Genomic DNA, 18,409 nt, shown 5'->3' with positions numbered 1-18,409 from the left:
TCAAAATAGAATACATGTTAAAAGTCAGGTGAGAAAAAAAATGTACAGGGAACTATCTTTTTCTGAATCTCACAACTTGCTAAAGGTGGCTGTTATGGGTTGAACTGTGTCCTCTCCAAAGAAGATGGGTTGAAGTCCTAACCTCTGGGACCTCAGAATGTGACATTATTTGGACATAGGGTCTTTGCAGACTATGTTAGTTAAGTTAAGGTGAGGTCATACTAGAGAGGATGGGTCCCTGATCCAATATGACTGGTGTCCTTATAAGAATATAGATAACCTTGTTAAGACAGAGGCACAGGGAGAAGGCCACATGAAGACAGAGGATTGGGGCGATATCTATACAAGCTTAGGAATGTCAAAGACTGCCAGCCCAAACCACCAGAAGCTGGGAAGGATTCCCCTACAGGCTTCAAGGGAGGTTGGCCCTGCTGACACCTTGATTTCAGACTTCAAGCCTGCAGAACTGTGAGACAATACATTTCTGTTGTTTTAAGCTTGTGGTACTTGGTTAAGGCAGGCAGCCCGAGGAAACCAACAGTGGCCTTAACTTTGAATTCTTGCAAATAATGGGGGAGGAGGAAATAGTCACCTGAGCATCATGATCTACAAGTTTTCAATGACTTTCTGGTTTATTTTCTGATAATGGAGAATATGCCCATTCAACTCAGGAACGCTAGAAAAGTAAACAATAAAGGATACACACAAAACAACAGGTGACTGAAATTTTAATATGCCTAGGTATTCACATAAAAACTGTAAAAATCAGCATTACAACACTGGTCTTCAAAGATTAACATTTACAACTCTAGTAAAATAAAGTTTCACAAAGTCAAATTTCCTTAACACTTCATTTCAATATTAATCTCTTTACAGTTCATCAAATTGGTATTATTTCATCTTTCTTTCTTTTTTTTTTGCGGTACGCGGGCCTCTCACTGTTGTGGCCTCTCCCGTTGTGGAGCACAGGCTCCGGACGCGCAGGCTCGGCGGCCATGGCTCACGGGCCCAGCCGCACCGCGGCATGTGGGATCTTCCCGGACCGGGGCACGAACCCGTGTCCCCTGCATCGGCAGGCGGACTCTCAACCACTGCGCCACCAGGGAAGCCCCTCATCTTTCTTTTTTTTATTAAAGCATGGGTGCTCTTCTTATGCGAAATGTTAACATGGGGTCCCAATATGTAAAACAGAACGTGCAGCTGTTCTAGTTTGGGGGGCGGTCCAGAGGGAGCCTAGCCTCACACTTTCCTCAGTATCACCTCTTAAGACTCTCAGCACCCTAAGCATAGTCTGAGAACCATGGATTGAAAATAGTAACAATATACACGAAATAAGATATCATTGACAAAGAAGAAGTAGGAAGTTTATTCAGTATCCAATACTTGGTCCGCCTTCGCTTTTCCACATTCTTTTCTTTGGTTTCATCACTTCGAAAATTCCTCCAGTATTAATTGTTTGAATGGCAACTATATGAAGCAGAAATTGTATTTCTACACCTGGGAAATTATCTACAAGATAGATGCCGCTGAATAGGAACCAATAACAATGATTTTTTTAAACATTTTTAAAGCAGTCTCTTGTTCACATTAATAAAAATAAAACATTTCTCATGAATAAAGCCTCAAAGCCAAGCTAATTCTTGGGACAATGAAGCATTCCAATAAATCAAAGGGAGATTCTAAGCAGATGCAACATCATGGGGCCTTAGGATGGACATCTAAACAGGATAGAAATGGCAACAATATTCACACAATCCTTGTATTCGAGGTTTACAGGAAGGGCTGGGCTGTGGGGACGTTGAGAGATGTGCACGGTGATGCTGATTAAAGATAAGAAGGCTGCACTGGAGCCCAGTAGGCACAGGGCCACAGGGAAGCATCTGCTTAAGGCGACGTGTGTAAGATTTATTTACAGCACAAAAAAAAGAAAGTCATAAGGCCATGGCCTTGGGTTAGCTGGCTGGACTTGCTCTTTAAGGTCCTTTCCTTGAGACTTATTCTATGTAGTTTATTCATTCCACAAACACGTCTATATAGTTCACAAACACTAATGCAGTGCTTACAAATGTGCCAGGCTTTAAGTGCTTTAGGAATATTGACTCATTTAATCCTCATAACAACCCTAGGAGGTAGGTCCTATGATGAGCCCCATTTTACAGATGAGGAAATAGGCACAGGCAGATTAAACAACTCGCCCAAGATCATAAGGCTTCAAATGGTGAATTCAAACCCCTTTCAAGGGCAGAAATGACATCTTTGGCTAGGAAGAGAAATTTGTCCTAAAAGAATCCCAGGAACTGGCCTAAGTAAGATAGGAAAAAGCAGCACCAGAATTGACACTCCACTTGATCATCAAACCACAAGGACACAATGCTTAAATCAATTTTAACAAGATAAATATAAATTGTACACAGATGAATCCAGAATTTCTTCCACTCTTAGTAAAGGCCCTTAGTAAATTTGAATTTGTTTTGAAATGTCTGAAATGCAATCACATACTGTTTTAACTTGACATACCAGCTAAACCAACTACAAGCTGATTCAGGAGGCATTTGCTTCTCTATCATAGAGACGAGCATAAAAAAAGACAGTAAATAAATATGAAGCTTGATATAAAAAAGTGGTTTCAAATAAGTTTTAAGAATAACCCTGTACATCCCAATTCATTACTTTATCATATTCTTGAATCCTTTGCTTTATGTGAGAAAGTTTATTCTTCAGATAATCACAGCGTTCTTTTTTTTCCAGAAATGTAGGATCCTAGAAAAGAAACATAGCTATTATCTCAGCCTCTGGCTTCCTCAGCAAAAAACACAGAAACACACATTATCACCCAGAAAATGACCTTTCATAGCAGATTTTCCTGCAGCAGATTTCAAAATCTGCCTAACAAGAATAACAGGTAAGCTCTCTACATTTTTTTCAGTGGATTTTATTTTTTAGAAGCTTTTGGTTCACAGCGAAATTGAGTCGAAGTAGAGAGCTGAGGCGCCCTTGAGTATTAAAATACATTAAAAAGTAATTAATGGATTAATTAAAGCTCCCTCCATCCTCTACTAATTTGTGCAATTAAGTTAAGGATGGAATTAGAAACCTGTAAAAGAACTTAATCTTTGTGAATGAAATGTGGGGGAAGAGCTCTATATGGGTGCTCATTTCCCTGGGTTCCTAAATCAGGACACAGCAGAATGTATTCAGGACAGAGACGAGAAGAAAAGGCACCCAGGGGCTTCCCTGGTGGCTCAGTGTTTAAGAATCTGCCTATCAGTGCAGAGGACATGGGTTCGGCCCTGGTCCGGGAAGATCCCACATGACGCAGAGCAACTAAGCCCGTGCGCCACAACTACTGAGCCCACACGCCACAACTACTGAAACCTGTGTGCTCTAGGGCCCACATGTCATAACTACTGAGCCCGTGTGCTGCAACTACTGAAGCCTGCACTCTGCAACAAGAAAAGCCACCACAACGAGAAGCCCGTGCACTGCAACGAAGAGTAGACCCCACTCGCTGCAACTAGAGAAAGCCTGAGCGCAGAGCAACGAACACCCAACACAGCCAAAAGGTAAATTAAAAAAAAAAAAGGCACCCAGCAGCCACCCATGGTCCCTAACAAGTAGCATCTTAAGAAATACAAAAGAAGAACTACTTTAGCTGCAAGAATATAAAATCTGTCAGCTGTCACCACTGTACCTGGATAAGAATACACTTTAAAGAAGAAAATGGTTTTACTCACATTCCTTTTTTTCTTAAACTCTTCATGGACTCTTGAAATTCTCTCATGTTCCTAAAAATAATATACTGTATATGTGAACGAAAATACTTGCAGTTACTCACATCATATCTCAAGAATGTCTCAAGAGTACAGTGGGCATAAGAACAGAAAACAATTTTTACCTAAGACTATAATGAAAATATACATACACGAACAAATTCAACTCACTGGATAAGTATTTGAGGGCTTACTCTTGGCCAGGCCCTGAGATCCAGGGATGAACAGTAGGGCTAGGCCCCTGCTCGTGTAAAACCTGGACCGAGTTCCAGTGCCACTGCTTGCCGGTGGTGTGACTTGGGCAAGCTCTTTACCGTAAGACTTGGTTTCCTTATCAGTAAAATGGGAATAATAACCGTAACTATCTCATAGTGTTGTGAGAAGGTTCATTTATTTGCAATGATCCTTCTAAAGTGCTTGGCACATAATAACCACATTAGCTATAATTAGGTAGCATTTTCATCCCCTTTGGCAAGTTGAGACTATTCAACTTTTGAAAATAGCTAATATAAGGCTCCTTCCAACTTTATTCTAAGTTTAATAATAAATATGAAATTTGTTAAAGGGTTGAATAGTCTATCCAAAGGAAATAGGTTACTAGAGCAATGCCCTCATTTATCCAGGTAAACCTATGCTTTGGAGATTGCGAAGCACTGTAAACCTAATAAATACAAAATAAAATGTAATAATTTATGTTCTAAAAGCTTCCCCTGAGAACATTTTCCATCACAAGTCCACATCCTTTTCCCAATATATTTTAACTCTTCAATGTTTTTTACATACTAAGATCATGAGTATTGTTTGTGTTTTGACTGCCTGCCATCAGTGAGATGAACCTGGTTATTCAGTTGTCATCTACATTAACAGGTCCTGGCCTGGGACTGAACTAGCTGCCTGGGGGCAGGGGTGCTGTGCTGGAGACGCAGGCAGAGATGAGAGCTGTAAAAATCTATCCTAGAGTCGGTCAGAGAGACTGAATTAGGAGGGTGAGGACCGGAGAAATTATTTTGAGCAAAACTCCTATTGGATGGGCTTAGAAAAGTCATGTGATGGTTTAATTTTTCACGGGTGCATGAGCAGGTGTGTGTGAGAACCCATGCCCCCAGCAGGCCCGCTGGGCACAGAGACACTTCCCTGGGGATGCGCTAGGGGATGAGTGAGCCTTGCCGGCAGACTCTTGCCCACCGCAAAGCTCAGCCTGTGGCTGCGAAGAAGTTCACTTTTGTGATACAACTGATATCTCCACTTTAGATAAGGCCTGGAGGAGACACCGAGACTACATTTGGCTGTCATTTGGCTACTTACTTGCCAAGCCATGCTGAAAACCAAAGGAAATGACTATTCTGAGATTGTGTGGGAATACTGTGGGAGGACTCAGTTTCTCAGCACCTGCTGTAATCAGGACCCTCCCACCAATCGCACACCACAGCCTGAGCCCTTGCCCACGCATACACAGCCTACACACCCGCCGCCTCTGGGCCTGGGCTCAAAGGCCACATGTCATGCTCAGGTTTCTCAGCGTTATGTCTGTTAACCAGCTTGCCCTTCCCAACCTGCGGTGATCCAGACGCCTGGTGCCTGCTCCTTCCTTCCTGCACTCCTTTGAGGGCATCTAAACTTGGTCACCCTTCTTGGACCTGTGGACCTTGCTTGTTCTCCAAATGGTACTAACTGACCCTGAACCTGCAGTATGTGCTGGAGTTCTCCTGCTTCCTGGTACTGGCATCTCTTAGCCAACACCCTTCCATCACTCCAAGACTGGGAAAATGTCACTACTCTAGACATTTGGCTTAGAGGACTTGTAATTACAACTCATTTAAATGTACACTTAAAGGTCTGGTCAAAACAAAGATGCCCAACTAATGCAGGTCTCAGGAGAAGAATCTATCTATCTATATAAAAAATGTGTGTATATATTATATATACACACATTTGACATTTACTAAAAAATGCTGTATGTATTTAAAATTTCAATTACACAAACAGATTAGATGAATACATTCTCTTTAAAAAGGATAGGATATTACACACAAATGTTCATAGCAGCATTATTTATAATAGCCAAAAAGTGGAAACAAACAAAAAAAAAGTGGAAACAACCCACTGTCCATCATCTGATAAATGGATAAAAAAATGTGGTATATTCATACAATGGAATATTATTATTTCACCACAAAAAATAATGAAATATTGATTCTTGACACATAGATGAACCTTGAAAACATGATGCTAAGCAAAAGAAGCCAGACATGAGGCCACATATTGTATCACTGCATTTACCCATACAGAGAGAAAGTACATTAGTAGTTGTCAGTGGTTGGAGAGAGGGGAAATGGGGAAAAAGTGCTAATGGGTATGGGTTATTTCTTGGGGGGTGATGAAAATGTTCTGGAATTACAGTGGTAACGGTTATACCCCTTTGTGAAAATACTAAAACCCACTGAATTGTACACTTAAAAGCTGTGAATTTTATGGTATGCGAATTATTTCTCAATGAAAAAATATATGTCAGGTAAAAAATGCCATTGATTATGAGGGCATCCTGATTTCCCAGATATTAAAATGTGAAGAAAAAAAAAGACAGAACATTAGAGAAAACACTTCAGTCCCCTATGAGTGCCATCTCCACCCTCGTTTTCCTCTCTGCCATAATCACGGTTATTGGTCTGAAGCATGAGCCCTGTAGCTCATGTATGCAGCCTCAGATCCACTCTCCGTCCCTACCCGCTGTGCTCTCTGGGCTTGGGGTGCTAACTGCTTGGCTGTGACTTACCCTGGAGAATGCATGGCCACTAGCAGCTCCTCTACACCCCCGTCCACCATTTGTGAATAAACCTTCCTCAAATTACCTTAGAGTGCGCTATCTGTCTCCTTTGGGACCCTGATTGACCCGGTATGTATGTTAGGCAAATTTATACTTTACTTAAGTAAGAAAATACAATACTGTTTAATAATTGAAGGCAAAAGACATTAAATTATATACTTTGAACTGTCACCCTGCCAGTGAGCTTCCTAGACAGCAGATGCAGATGGTTATGCCTTCTCTCCACTTCAGACGAAGTCAGAGTTCATCCTTCCGCCATCAGAACTCCTCCCCAGCAGCTGCAGGCACTCACCTGCTGGTTTTCTGAACGATGCGGCAATCTGCTCATCACTGCATCCAGCTCATCAAACTTCTTCAAGACGGCTTGAACTTCTGCAGAGAGCTCTTTGTATTCTGAAAACTGGTCCTGGAACACAGCTTTATAGCGTTCTCGTTCATCATCCGTCTGAATCATAGGGTATTTCCTGAGGAAAAAAAATAAACCAAAGTTGAGGTGTGGCCAAGATGGCAGAGGAGGAAGACCCTGAGCCCACCTCCTCCCACGGGCACGCCCAAGTTACAACTATCTACAGAGCAACTACTGATGAGAAAGACTGGACGACTAGCAGAAGATATCTTCTACAATTAAAGATATAAAGTAGGCACCACCAGATGGACAGGAGGGTAGAGACATGGTATAGTCAAGACCCATACCCTTGGGTGGGTGACCCACAAATGGGAGGATAATTGCAAGTGCAGAGGGTCTCCCCAATGAGGTGTCTAAGCCCCTAGCACTGGGAAGACAAGCCCCGAGAATGTTTGGTTTTGAAGGTCATCAGGGCTGACTTTCGGGACTCTGAGGGCTGTGGGAAATAGAGACTCCATCCTTACAGGGCGCACACAAAATCTCACACGCTCCAGGACCCAAAGCAGAAGCAGTGATCTGAAAGGAGCCTGGGTCAGACCCACCTGCTGATCCTGGAGAGCCTCCTGCAGAGGCAGGAGGCCACTGGAGCTCACCCTGGGGACACAGACACTGACAGTAGCTATGTTGGGGAGCTCATTCTACCACGAGGACACTGGTGCTGGCAGGCGCCATTTGGTAATCCTCCCTCTAGCTTGCTGGCAAAGGGACTGGGCCCTGCCCACCAGCCTGTCAGGCCAAGCAGCTAGCCAGGTGGGGACACAGTGCCACCCACCAAGAGGCCAGCTGTCTTAAGATCCCCTGATCCCCCTGGTGGATGGGGCCAGGATCCCATCCACCAGAGGACCAACACCAGCTCTGGGACGCCTGGGCCCTACAGCCAGAGACCCCAGGACCCAGCTCTGCCCACCAGTGGGCCAGCACTAGCTCCAGGACCCCAGGACCTGGCCCCATCGACCAGCAGGCTGGTACTAGCCCCAGGATCCCCTGGGTCCCAGCCCTGTCTACCAGCAGGCTGAAGTCACGGGACCCCCAGACGCCAGCACACCCACCAGAAGGCCAACGTCAGTGCTGAGACACTCTGGGCCCCTAAGCCAGCTGCCCTGGGATCTGACACCAGCTTTGAGACACCTGGACCCCACACAACCAGCCATGTCTCACTCAAGCAGGCTGACACTAGATATGGGATCCCCAGGCCTGCAACCACCAACCCTGGAAACCAGCTCTGCCCATCCATGGACCAGCACTAGCCCTGGGACCCCTCAGGACTCCACAGACAGCAACCTTACGACCCAGCTCCACCCACCAGTGGCTGGTAGCCTCCACACAAGGCAGGGCCTGGCAACCAACAGGACTGGGGGCTGGCCATGCCTATCAGACCACCCACAGTAGTCAGCCTGCCACAACAGAAGGACCCACGCAGCCCACGTAGGGGACACCCTTAGAGCATATAGCCCTGGTGACCAGAAGGGAGTGTGCTGCTGGGACACACAGGACGTCTTCTACAAAAGGCCACTTCTCCAAGGTCGAGAAACAAAACCAACCTACCAAACACACAGAAATAAAACAGCAAATTAGGCAAAATTAGGCTACAGGCAATTATGTTCCAAGTGAAGCAACATGATAAAACTCCAGAAAAACCAAGTAAAGTGGAAATAGGCAACCTACCCAATAATACTTGTAAAGATGTTCAAAGAACTTGGGAGAAAGAATGGATGAACAGAGTGAGAAGTTAAAAGTTTTAAACAAAGAGTGAAAAAATAAAAAGACATATTAAGCAGAGCTGAAGAATACCGTAACTAAAATGAAAAATATACTAAAAGGAATCAACAGTAGATTCGATGATACAGAGCAGTGGATCAGCTAACTGGAAGACAGAGCAGTGGAAATGACTCAAGCGGAACAGAAAAAAGAAAAGAAAAAAAAATGAGAACAGTTTAAGAGAACTCTGGGACAACATCATGCATACTAACATTCACATTATAGGGGTCCCCGAAGGCGAATAGAGAGAGAAAGGGGCAGAGAACATATTTGGAGACATAATAGCTGAAAACTTCCTTAACCTGGGCAGCAAGGGAAAAGCAACAATTTACTACAAGGGAACTGGCATAAGGCTATCACATGACTTTTCAGTAGAAACTCTGCATGCCAGAAAGAAGTGACGTAATATATTTAAAGTGATGATAAGGAAACACCTACAACCAAGAATACTCTACCTCAGGGGTCCCCACCCTTTTTGGCTCTAGGGACCAGTTTCATGGAAGACAGTTTTTCCATGGACGGGGTGGGGGTGTGGGATGGGTCAGGTGGATTGTGAGTGATGGGGAGCAATGCGGAGCCGCAGATGAAGCTTTGCTCGCTTGCCTACCCCTCACCTCCTGCTGTGCGGCCCGGTTCCTAACAGGAACTGGTACCGGTCCGCGGCCCTGGGGTTGGGGACCCCTGCTCTACCTGACAAGGTTTTTGTTCAGATTTGTTGGAGAGATCAAAAGTTTTACAGACAAGCAAAAGATAAAAGAGTCAGTACCACCAAACCAGCTTTACAAGAAATGTTAAAGGAACTTCTCTAAGTAGAAAAGAAAAGGCCACAGCTAGAAATCTGAAAATTACAAAAGGAAAAATCTTATTGGCAAAGGCAAATATACAGTAAAGGTAGTAAATCAGCCCTGCTATAAAGCTAGTAGGAAGGTTAAAAGACACAAGTCATAAAGTCATCTATATCCCCAATAAGTAGTTAAGGGAGACACAAAACAAAAAGATGTAAAATTTGATGTCAAAAACAGTAAACGCTGGGGATGGAGAGCAAAAATATAGGGTTGTTAAAATGTGTTCAAACTTAAGAGATCAGCAACTTAAAATAATCACAGATAGATACATATATATATATACAGTTTGCTATGTATAAACCTCATGGTAACCCAAACCAAAAATCTGTAATAGATGGGACTTCCCTGGTGGTCCAGTGGCTAAGACTCCACACTCCCAATGCAGGAGGCCCAGGTTCAATCTCTGGTCATGGAACTAGATCCCACATGCATACCGCAACTAAGAGTTCATGTGGCAACTAAAGATCCCGCATGCCACAATGAAGATACCACATGCCGCAACTAAGACCCCGTGTGGCCAAATAAATAGATAAATATTTTTTTAAAAATCTATAATAGATACACACACAAAAAAGAGCGAGAAATCCAAACATAACACTAATGATAGTCATCAAATCATAAGGGAAGAGAGCAAAAGAAGAAAGGAACAAAAAAGAACCATAAAAACAACTCCCAAACAATTAACAAAATGGCAATATGTACACACCTATGAATAATTATTTTAAATGTAAATGGACTAAATGCTCCAATCAAAAGACACAGAATGTTTGAAAGGAGTATTACTGAGCCATAAAAAAGAATGACTGTTATGTGGCAGGCTGGATGGGAGGGGAGTTTGGGGGAGAATGGATACATGCATATGTATGGCTGAGTCCCTTTGCTGTGCACCTGAAACTATCACAACATTGTTAATCGGCTATACTCCAATACAAAATAAAAAGTTAAAAAAAAAAAAAGGAATGAAATCTTGCCATTTGCAACAACATGGATGGACCTAGAGGGTATCATGCTTGCTGAAATAAGTCAAACAGAGAAAGACAAATACTGTATGATTTCACTTACATGTGGAATCTAGAAAACAAAATAACTGAACAAACATAACCAAACAGAAACAGACTCATAGGTACAGAGAACAAACAGGTGGTTGCCAGAGGGGTGGGGGGTGGGGGAAGTGAAGCAATAGGTGAGGGAGATTAAGAGGTAAAAACTTTCAAATGCAAAATAAATGAGTCACAGGTACAACATGTACAGTATGGGGAATACAGTCAATAACTATGTAATATCTTTGTACGGTGACACATAATAACCAGAGTTATCCTGGGGATGATTTTGAAATGTACAGAAATATACATTTCACTATGTTGTGCACCAGGAACTAACAGTGCTGTAGGTCAATTATACTTCAAAAACAAACAGACAAACTCACAGAAAAAGAGATCACATGTGTGGTTACCAGAGGCGGGGGGAGGAAGCAGGGGGAGAGGGAATTGGATGAAGGTAGTCAAAACCTATAAACTTCCAGTTATAAGATAAATAAGTATTAGCGATGTAATGTACAACATGATAAATATAATTAACACTGCTGTATGTTACATATGAAAGTTAAGAGAGTAAATCCTAAGAGTTCTCATCACAAGGAAAAAAATTTTTTTCTATTTCTTTAATTTTTTATCTATATGAGATGATGGATGGTCACTAAACCTACTGTGATAATCATTTCAGGATGCATGTAAGTCAAATCATTATGCTGTACATTTCAAACTTATACACTGCTATAGGTCAATTATATCTCAATAAAACTGGAAGAAAAAAAATAAACTGAAGTGATAACTTTTTCACTAAAACAAGAGGAACAGGAAATCAGCTTATTAGCTTATTCCTCAACGACCATACTGTACCTTCAATTCAATATACTACCTCCCAGGAAACAAACAACTGTTCAAATATAATTGACTTTAAGCAGAGTATTAACTTGTAGACAAACAGAAAAGAGAAAACCCAAATGGAACCTCTCTATTTTTACCTTGAAGAAGGACTTAGGTAGATACTCACGCCACATAGTCTGGCATCACGATTGGTTTCGGGATGTGGCCAGCGGGGATATGTCCACTCAGTAGCTCAGGTTTCATTTTTGTTGCTCTCAGTTCTTTAAAATTAACTTCTTGGTCTCTCTGTCTGTCACAACCGGTGGCCATGTCACACTACAGTTAGAGAGAAAAAGAGGATTTATTTATAAATGAAGGCAGAAGAACAAACAAAAATCCCAACTTTATTCTTAGAAGAAACCTGGGGGGTGAGAGCAGGAGGAAGAAGAGTAGAGACAGCAATCAACAATTTCCCTTCAGAATTACGTGTTTTATAGTCACAGAGTTGTTCAGAACACTTCTGGAACAGTTAAGGGAAACAGTGAGCTACGAGAGTATATAATAGATTAAACACCCTCTAATCCCAGTTGTGGGATCATCAAAGGTGGATGATAAAATGGTAAATATGTCTTAAGTACATTTAAGACGTATACCCCAACTAACTGTAAAAGAACAGAAAATGTAGTTCAAAATAAGAAATTCAGCGATAAAAATGGAACAAGTCGGGCTTCCCTGGTGGCGCAGTGGTTGAGAGTCCGCCTGCCGATGCAGGGGACACGGGTTCATGCCCCGGTCCGGGATGATCCCACGTGCGGCTGGGCCTGTGAGCCATGGCCGCTGAGCCTGTGCATCCGGAGCCTGTGCTCCGCAGAGGGAGAGGCCATAACAGTGAGAGGCCCGCATACCCCAAAAAAGAAAAAAAAAAAAAAAAAAGGAACAAGTCAACTTAAATGGAAAGAGAAAAAAATGACACCAGCAACTTGAGATGAATCAATTACAAGTAGCCACTGAATAGGTCAGAATGGGGGACGAGTCACATTGTTTCATCATCTGAAAAAGACAGCAAGCAAAACCAAGGGAAGGGCGGTGGATGGCTTTACTTTCCCAGGTGTTCTTAACCTGCGGTTCCTTGAAGAGGTCTACGGGAATGCTGGAGACAGTGGTTTAAGTCACCTGGCTTCTACACTGGAGAGCTCCTAGAGGTCTCTGTAGGAAAAGGATCCATTCAAAGAGGGGGAAAGAACATGAGACAGAAATGCCCAAGGAGGAAGCATGGGGACAGACCTTAAGAGCTAAAATAGGGCTTCCCTGGTGGTGCAGTGGTTAATAAGCATCCACCTGTCAATGCAGGGGACACAGGTTTGAGCCCTGGTCCGGGAAGAGCCCACATGTGTGGAGCAACTGGGCCCGTGTGCCACAACAACTGAGCCTGCGCTCTAGAGCCCACGAGCCACAACTACTGAGCCTGCGTGCCGCAACTACGGAAGCCCACGCTCTAGAGCCCACGTACCACAACTACTGAGCCCACGTGCCACAACTACTGAAGCCCACGTGTCTAGAGCCTGTGCTCCGCAGCAAGAGAAGCCACTGCAATGAGAAGCCTGCGCACCACAAAGAAGAACAGCCCCCGCTCACTGCAACTAGAGAAAGCCAGCACGCAGCAATGAAGACCTAATGCAGCCAAATAAATAAATAAATAATTTTTTTTTTTTTTAAGAAAAGAGCTAAAATAGCCAACAGGAGGGACGCGGAAGTGGAAGACCCAGGGGAGCCCACTCCAGAACGGGCAGGGCGAGGTGGATGTGTAGCTTTGGGGTTGGGAAAAGAGTGCTTGGGGGCCCCACTAGGCAGCACCCAGAACACCAACCAAATTGGTGAGGCTGGTGGATGTCAGGAGAGGGGTTTCCATGTTACACATAAAGGAGCAAGGTTCAGAGAGGTTCAGTAAATTCTCCAAGGTCTCAAGGCTCTGAGTGGAAAAGCCACAATGAAAACCCAGCACTTTTCTGGGAGTTCCCTGGCAGTCCAGCGGTTACAGCTCCTCGCTCTTACGGCCGAGGGACTGGGTCCTATAAGCTGCATGGCACAGCCAAAAAAAACCACCTAAAAACCAAAGCCCAACCAACCAACCAACCAAACAAGCCAGCACTTTTTTGGCTTGTTGATTCTTTAAATGAGCAACACGAGGAAACAGTTTACTTAAAAGTATACCGCTCAATCCTAAAGCTAGAAATGAGTTTGTGATGGGGAGGGGGCGGGCAAAGCCATCCTGCTTGAGCATGTTGATCCTATGACACAGAAGAAAGCTCCCTCCACTCACCCCTTGGGGCTTCAGTCCATGCTCGCTGAATTAAACTCACTGAGCTAATAACTGAGCTGCTCGAGAGGGACCTGACTCCATTGAAAACAAAATATAAAACAAGATTTTAAAAAACCTTGCTCTTTACCTTGTCAGGCAGCTTTTAAAATCCTTTGTTTCCTGATTCCTCTATCTCTGAGGCTGCCTTTGAGTTCTGGTTTAACATTAGCTCATTCTAGAAACAACCAGCTGTTAACTCACCAAATAGCGCAGCCCACAGATCAGTGGATTAGTCGGATTAGACGTGGAGGCTGCTGACCTGCCATGGGGTAGGGCTACCAAGAGGGGAAGTTTGCACCCGAGGCGCCGGGTGAAAGGGGAACCAGGTCCCCTCGGCCAGAAAGGACGCCCAGCCATCAGCCCCAAACAGCAAGAACATGAGTGGGGAGCAAAAAACCCAGAGGAAAGGAGATCAAACAAGAGTATTTTAGGAAACATATTCTGAGGTCAGTTATCTATCCCACTTTGTTCCTCGCTGGTCGGGATGCCATTTCTTCATCCTCATGAATTCTTTTATGTTTAATCTTGAAAATCCATCATGGTATTAAAATTAGGGGAAACTTTTTTGGCTTAAATAAGTGGATTTCCATTTCATGGCATCCCTTTTTAGCTTCTAAGTATTTAACCATCCATTTCTCCCGCGGCTGCCTGAGGAGTGGCCAGGGAGCACACTGACTCCCTAGTCAGCAGCCCCAGGTGTCAGGCTCGGTTTTCCTGGTCAAAATCACGAATTCTACCCAGGTAGTCACGTTGTGGAGGAGAGTCCATATGAGTTTTCTCCCCCCTCAGGTAAAGTTTTTTGAAGCATAAACTATTCATTTTCCTTACTTGCCCATCTCTAATTCCAAGATTCACCTTTTAATATAAAAGGAGAGTTCTAAGAAGTCAGAATATTTCCACTCAGACTATTTCACCTGCTTTACTTTCTTTTTCTGTTTTTATGCTCTTAAAATTTTCTTTCACTCTTTTTGGGTGAACCTCACTGACCACCAGTGCAGAAAACCCTACTGGGGAAAAAATATCTAGAACTAGATATAACTCAAAAAATTAAAATCTCTTCGGTCCTTCATGGGAAGGAGGTAGTTGGGCTCCAGCCCTGGGACACACCACTTTCAAACAGTACTCCTGATTACAAACAAACGGCCCCAGATTTCATGACCTTTCTTTGCACCTAGCAAAAACCAGCCTTGTCAGCACATACAAGAAAAGCTTTACTATGAAGCAAGAGAAAGTAATTAAGCCATGGGGTAAGTACTGCTATGGATATAATTACTAAGTTTTCAAATTAAAAATGGGCTGAATGGGACTTCCCTGGTGGTGCAGTGGTTAAGAATCCCCGTCAATGCAGGGGACACGGGTTCAAGCTCTGGTCCAGGAAGATCCCACATGCCGCAGAGCAACTAAGCCCGTGCGCCACAACTACTGAGCCTGCGCCCTAGAGCCTGTGTGCCACAACTATTGAGCTCATGTGCTACAACTACTGAAGCCCGTGCACCTAGAGCCCGTGCTCTGCAACAAGAGAAGCCACTGCAATGAGAAGCCCGCGCACTGCAAGGAAGAGTAGCCCCTGCTCGCTGCAACTAGAGAAAGCCCGTGCGCAGCAACGAAGACCCTACGCAGCCAAAAATAAAATTAATTAATTAATTTTTAAAAAATGGGCTGAATGAATACGCTGTCAAGTTAGAAACAGGGAGAGCCAGACATGTGTTTCAGGGTGCTTTTGTCCAATTTCTGATTCTCCTTCCCTTTGAGCGTATGATGTAATGATGCGTAGACCCCAATCCCAAACCCACACTATTACTTTTGATACCCAGATTAGATTTTGACTTTTCTAGTTTAGAAAAGCAATCTACTCAACACGTAGGGACTTATTAGAATTTGTTTCTGTCTCTGTTGGATCTTACTTTATATATATTATTTATTTTTTAAATGACCTTATTTGCTTTTTAAAAATTGTGTTCGTGAAAATACAAAACAAGAAGGGACAGCCTAGCTGATAGTTCCAGACAAGGGACAGGAAACTAAGTTCAGGGAGGGTAAGTAATTTCCCCTGAATCACAGAGTTAGTAGTACTCAAATTCAAATTTGCCTGATTCCAAAGTTTATCTTCTCTTCACCACACTACACTGCCCCTCCTGTGGTCATCTGCAAATTCTTCCCTACCAAGAACTGGGAAGGAAGCAGGGGAAAATCATACCCAATGAGAAGCTGGAGCTTCAACCTTTCCTATAAGGTTCCCATTGGTAAGTCCAACAGAGGTTCCTCAATTAAGTCATGAGATTGCCTCTGTCTCTGAATACATTTAAATACGTTGATCCAGTGACCCATCTCCCAGGAAAAGAGGCCTTTGAAAGGATGCTCTTTGCATTTTGCTCCCATATCTTGAACGAGCAGACGTTAACTGGACTGATATGATTCTCAAAGAGTCTTAGGAATGGGGATTCTAACTCCGCTAAGGTTATTCCCGATTATTCCAGGACCTCTCAGGATCTGAGATGCTGCAACACACCCTGGACATACTAGGCACCAGCCTTCCAGGGCAGCTGAAAAGACCTACCTAGAACTCTCCAGCAGATCTTCCTAACCCCGTACCACCTGCAGAAGCCGCAGCAGACTACCCCATCATTTGGGGCAACTTCCTCCAGCTCAGCCAAGCCCTTCAGGTTGACTCTACCCTGCACTTAATCCCCTTGGTAAGTCCCAGCACCTCAGGGACTGCTCAGAAGGCCCATAAGATCCACCCTGACCAAGAATGACCACTATGCTGTGTCACTGCCACGCTGCAGCTTAGTGAGACAGTCCCACCCAGCCTGGTGCTGTGCAGTCAACATCCGCAAAAGGCATACCACCTTTAACCCCCACCAAGCAAAGAGAGTCTTCTCTTGTGCCCCTGGAGATGTTCCGAAACATACTTCCTGATGTGAACATTCTGACTTCAGATTTTGATATCATCTGTTAACAAGAGTGTCAACTTTTAGAAAGTGAGTCTCCTTATATATTTTTTCTTATATGTTTTTAGGCCTCTTTTCCATTCTGAGCAATACTTTTAATCCAGATCCATTTTCTAAACCGAAGTCTGATTAAGTTTGATCTTTTCCCTGCAGTGAATTTTATTTTAGAACTCTTACTGGGCTGTGATGTAGCAAAGGTTATTGTTCCAGGTCAGGCTAAAATTTTTAAGTTTCCTAGTCAGTCCCTCTGAGGGAGTAGGATTTACCAATGGGTTATAGCAATATGGCAATCTTGAATGAGAGTATTGGCAATGATCTGCCAAAGCCATTCTTTTTTTTTTTTTTTTTTTAAGCGGGCCTCTCACTGTTGTGGCCTCTCCCGTTGCGGAGCACAGGCTCCGGACGCGCAGGCTCAGCGGCCATGGCTCACGGGCCCAGCCGCTCTGCGGCATGTGGGATCTTCCCGGACTGGGGCACGAACCCACATCCCCTGCATCGGTAGGCGGACTCTCAACCACTGCGCCACCAGGGAAGCCCCAAAGCCATTCTTAACGACGACTCCGAGTTTAGAAGACTGCCCTCTCCATTTGGTCAAACTCACTGTACTAACACTGGAAGTCAGCCACAGGTTAGGGAATTTGCACTTAAATTTCAAACAAAGGGCAGTGTTATTAATTATTTAAATATCAGCCTTACATTGCTTATCTCAATATTTGAAATGAGCATTTACTAACTTAATTTTAAAACTTAAAAAAATTTGAATAGGTAATGTATAGACATAACGTATAATTCAAAAGGTCCAAAAGGATACATAATGGAAAGTAAGTCTCCTTCTTTACCTGTCCCCTCACAGTTAGCCAGTTACCCTCCTAAAGGCAACTACTATTTATCAGTTTCAAGTATATCTGATTTGTTTGTTTATTTATTTATTTATGGCTGCCTTGGGTCTTCGTTGCTGCACACAGGCTTTCTGTAGTTGCGGCGAGCGGGGGCTACTCTTCGTTGTGGTGCGCAGGCTTCTCATTGTGCTGGCTTCTCTTGTTGCGGAGCACGGGCTCTAGGTGCGCGGGCTTCAGTAGTTGTGGCACGTGGGCTCTGGAACACGGGCTCAGTAGTTGTGGTGCTCAGGCTTAGTTGCTCTGTAGCATGTGGGATCTTCCCGGACCAGGGCTTGAACCCAAGTCCCCTGCATTGGCAGGCAGATTCTTAACCACTGTGCCACCAGGGAAGTCCCCTGATATGTATATTTCAGACAGCTTAAAACTGATGATCTATTTAGCTTACTGATTGTTAGTGTCACTGAGTCTAATTGAAATGTGTATCTTGAAGCAATAAATGTTGAATAAATAAATGAACATTTAAAACAAATTAAACACAAGGGAATCAGGAAGTTAAAACAAAGTACAATAAAAAAACAAACAAGGGCTTCCTTGGCAGTCCAGTGGTTAAGACTCCGTGGTTCCACTGCAGGGGCTCGGATTTGACCCCTAGTCAGGGAAGCTCCATATGACACAAGGTGCAGCCAAAAAAACCCACAAATGGGCTTCCCTGGTGGCGCAGTGGTTGGGAGTCCGCCTGCCGATGCAGGGGACGCGCGTTCGTGCCCCGGTCCGGGGGGATCCCACATGCCG

At 43.8% G+C, this 18,409-nt stretch overlaps 1 protein-coding gene across 4 annotated transcripts in view; it reads right to left on the bottom strand.

The window, feature by feature from the left end:
* Positions 1-981: 981 nt before the first annotated feature.
* MARVELD2 (MARVEL domain containing 2) overlaps positions 982-18,409 on the bottom strand; it is a 28,375-nt gene continuing 10,947 nt past the window's right edge. For 3 of the 4 annotated variants that reach the window (XM_060146109.1, XM_060146111.1, XM_060146110.1), the window contains 4 exons: positions 11,656-11,804; positions 6,887-7,058; positions 3,735-3,785; positions 982-2,760 (listed from right to left, as the gene is read on the bottom strand). In XM_060146109.1, coding sequence (XP_060002092.1) covers positions 2,638-2,760; positions 3,735-3,785; positions 6,887-7,058; positions 11,656-11,804 — 495 coding nt within the window. In that variant the 3' untranslated portion in view covers positions 982-2,637. Of the gene's footprint in view, positions 2,761-3,734; positions 3,800-6,886; positions 7,059-11,655; positions 11,805-18,409 lie in introns of all 4 variants that reach the window. The other variant, XM_060146112.1, reaches the window with a different exon arrangement.

Source organism: Lagenorhynchus albirostris, chromosome 3, assembly GCF_949774975.1.
Source record: "Lagenorhynchus albirostris chromosome 3, mLagAlb1.1, whole genome shotgun sequence".
In the NCBI taxonomy this organism is placed as follows: domain Eukaryota; kingdom Metazoa; phylum Chordata; class Mammalia; order Artiodactyla; family Delphinidae; genus Lagenorhynchus; species Lagenorhynchus albirostris.
Note: the sequence above shows the minus strand (reverse complement) of the source record. Positions and strands in the feature narration are given on the sequence as shown.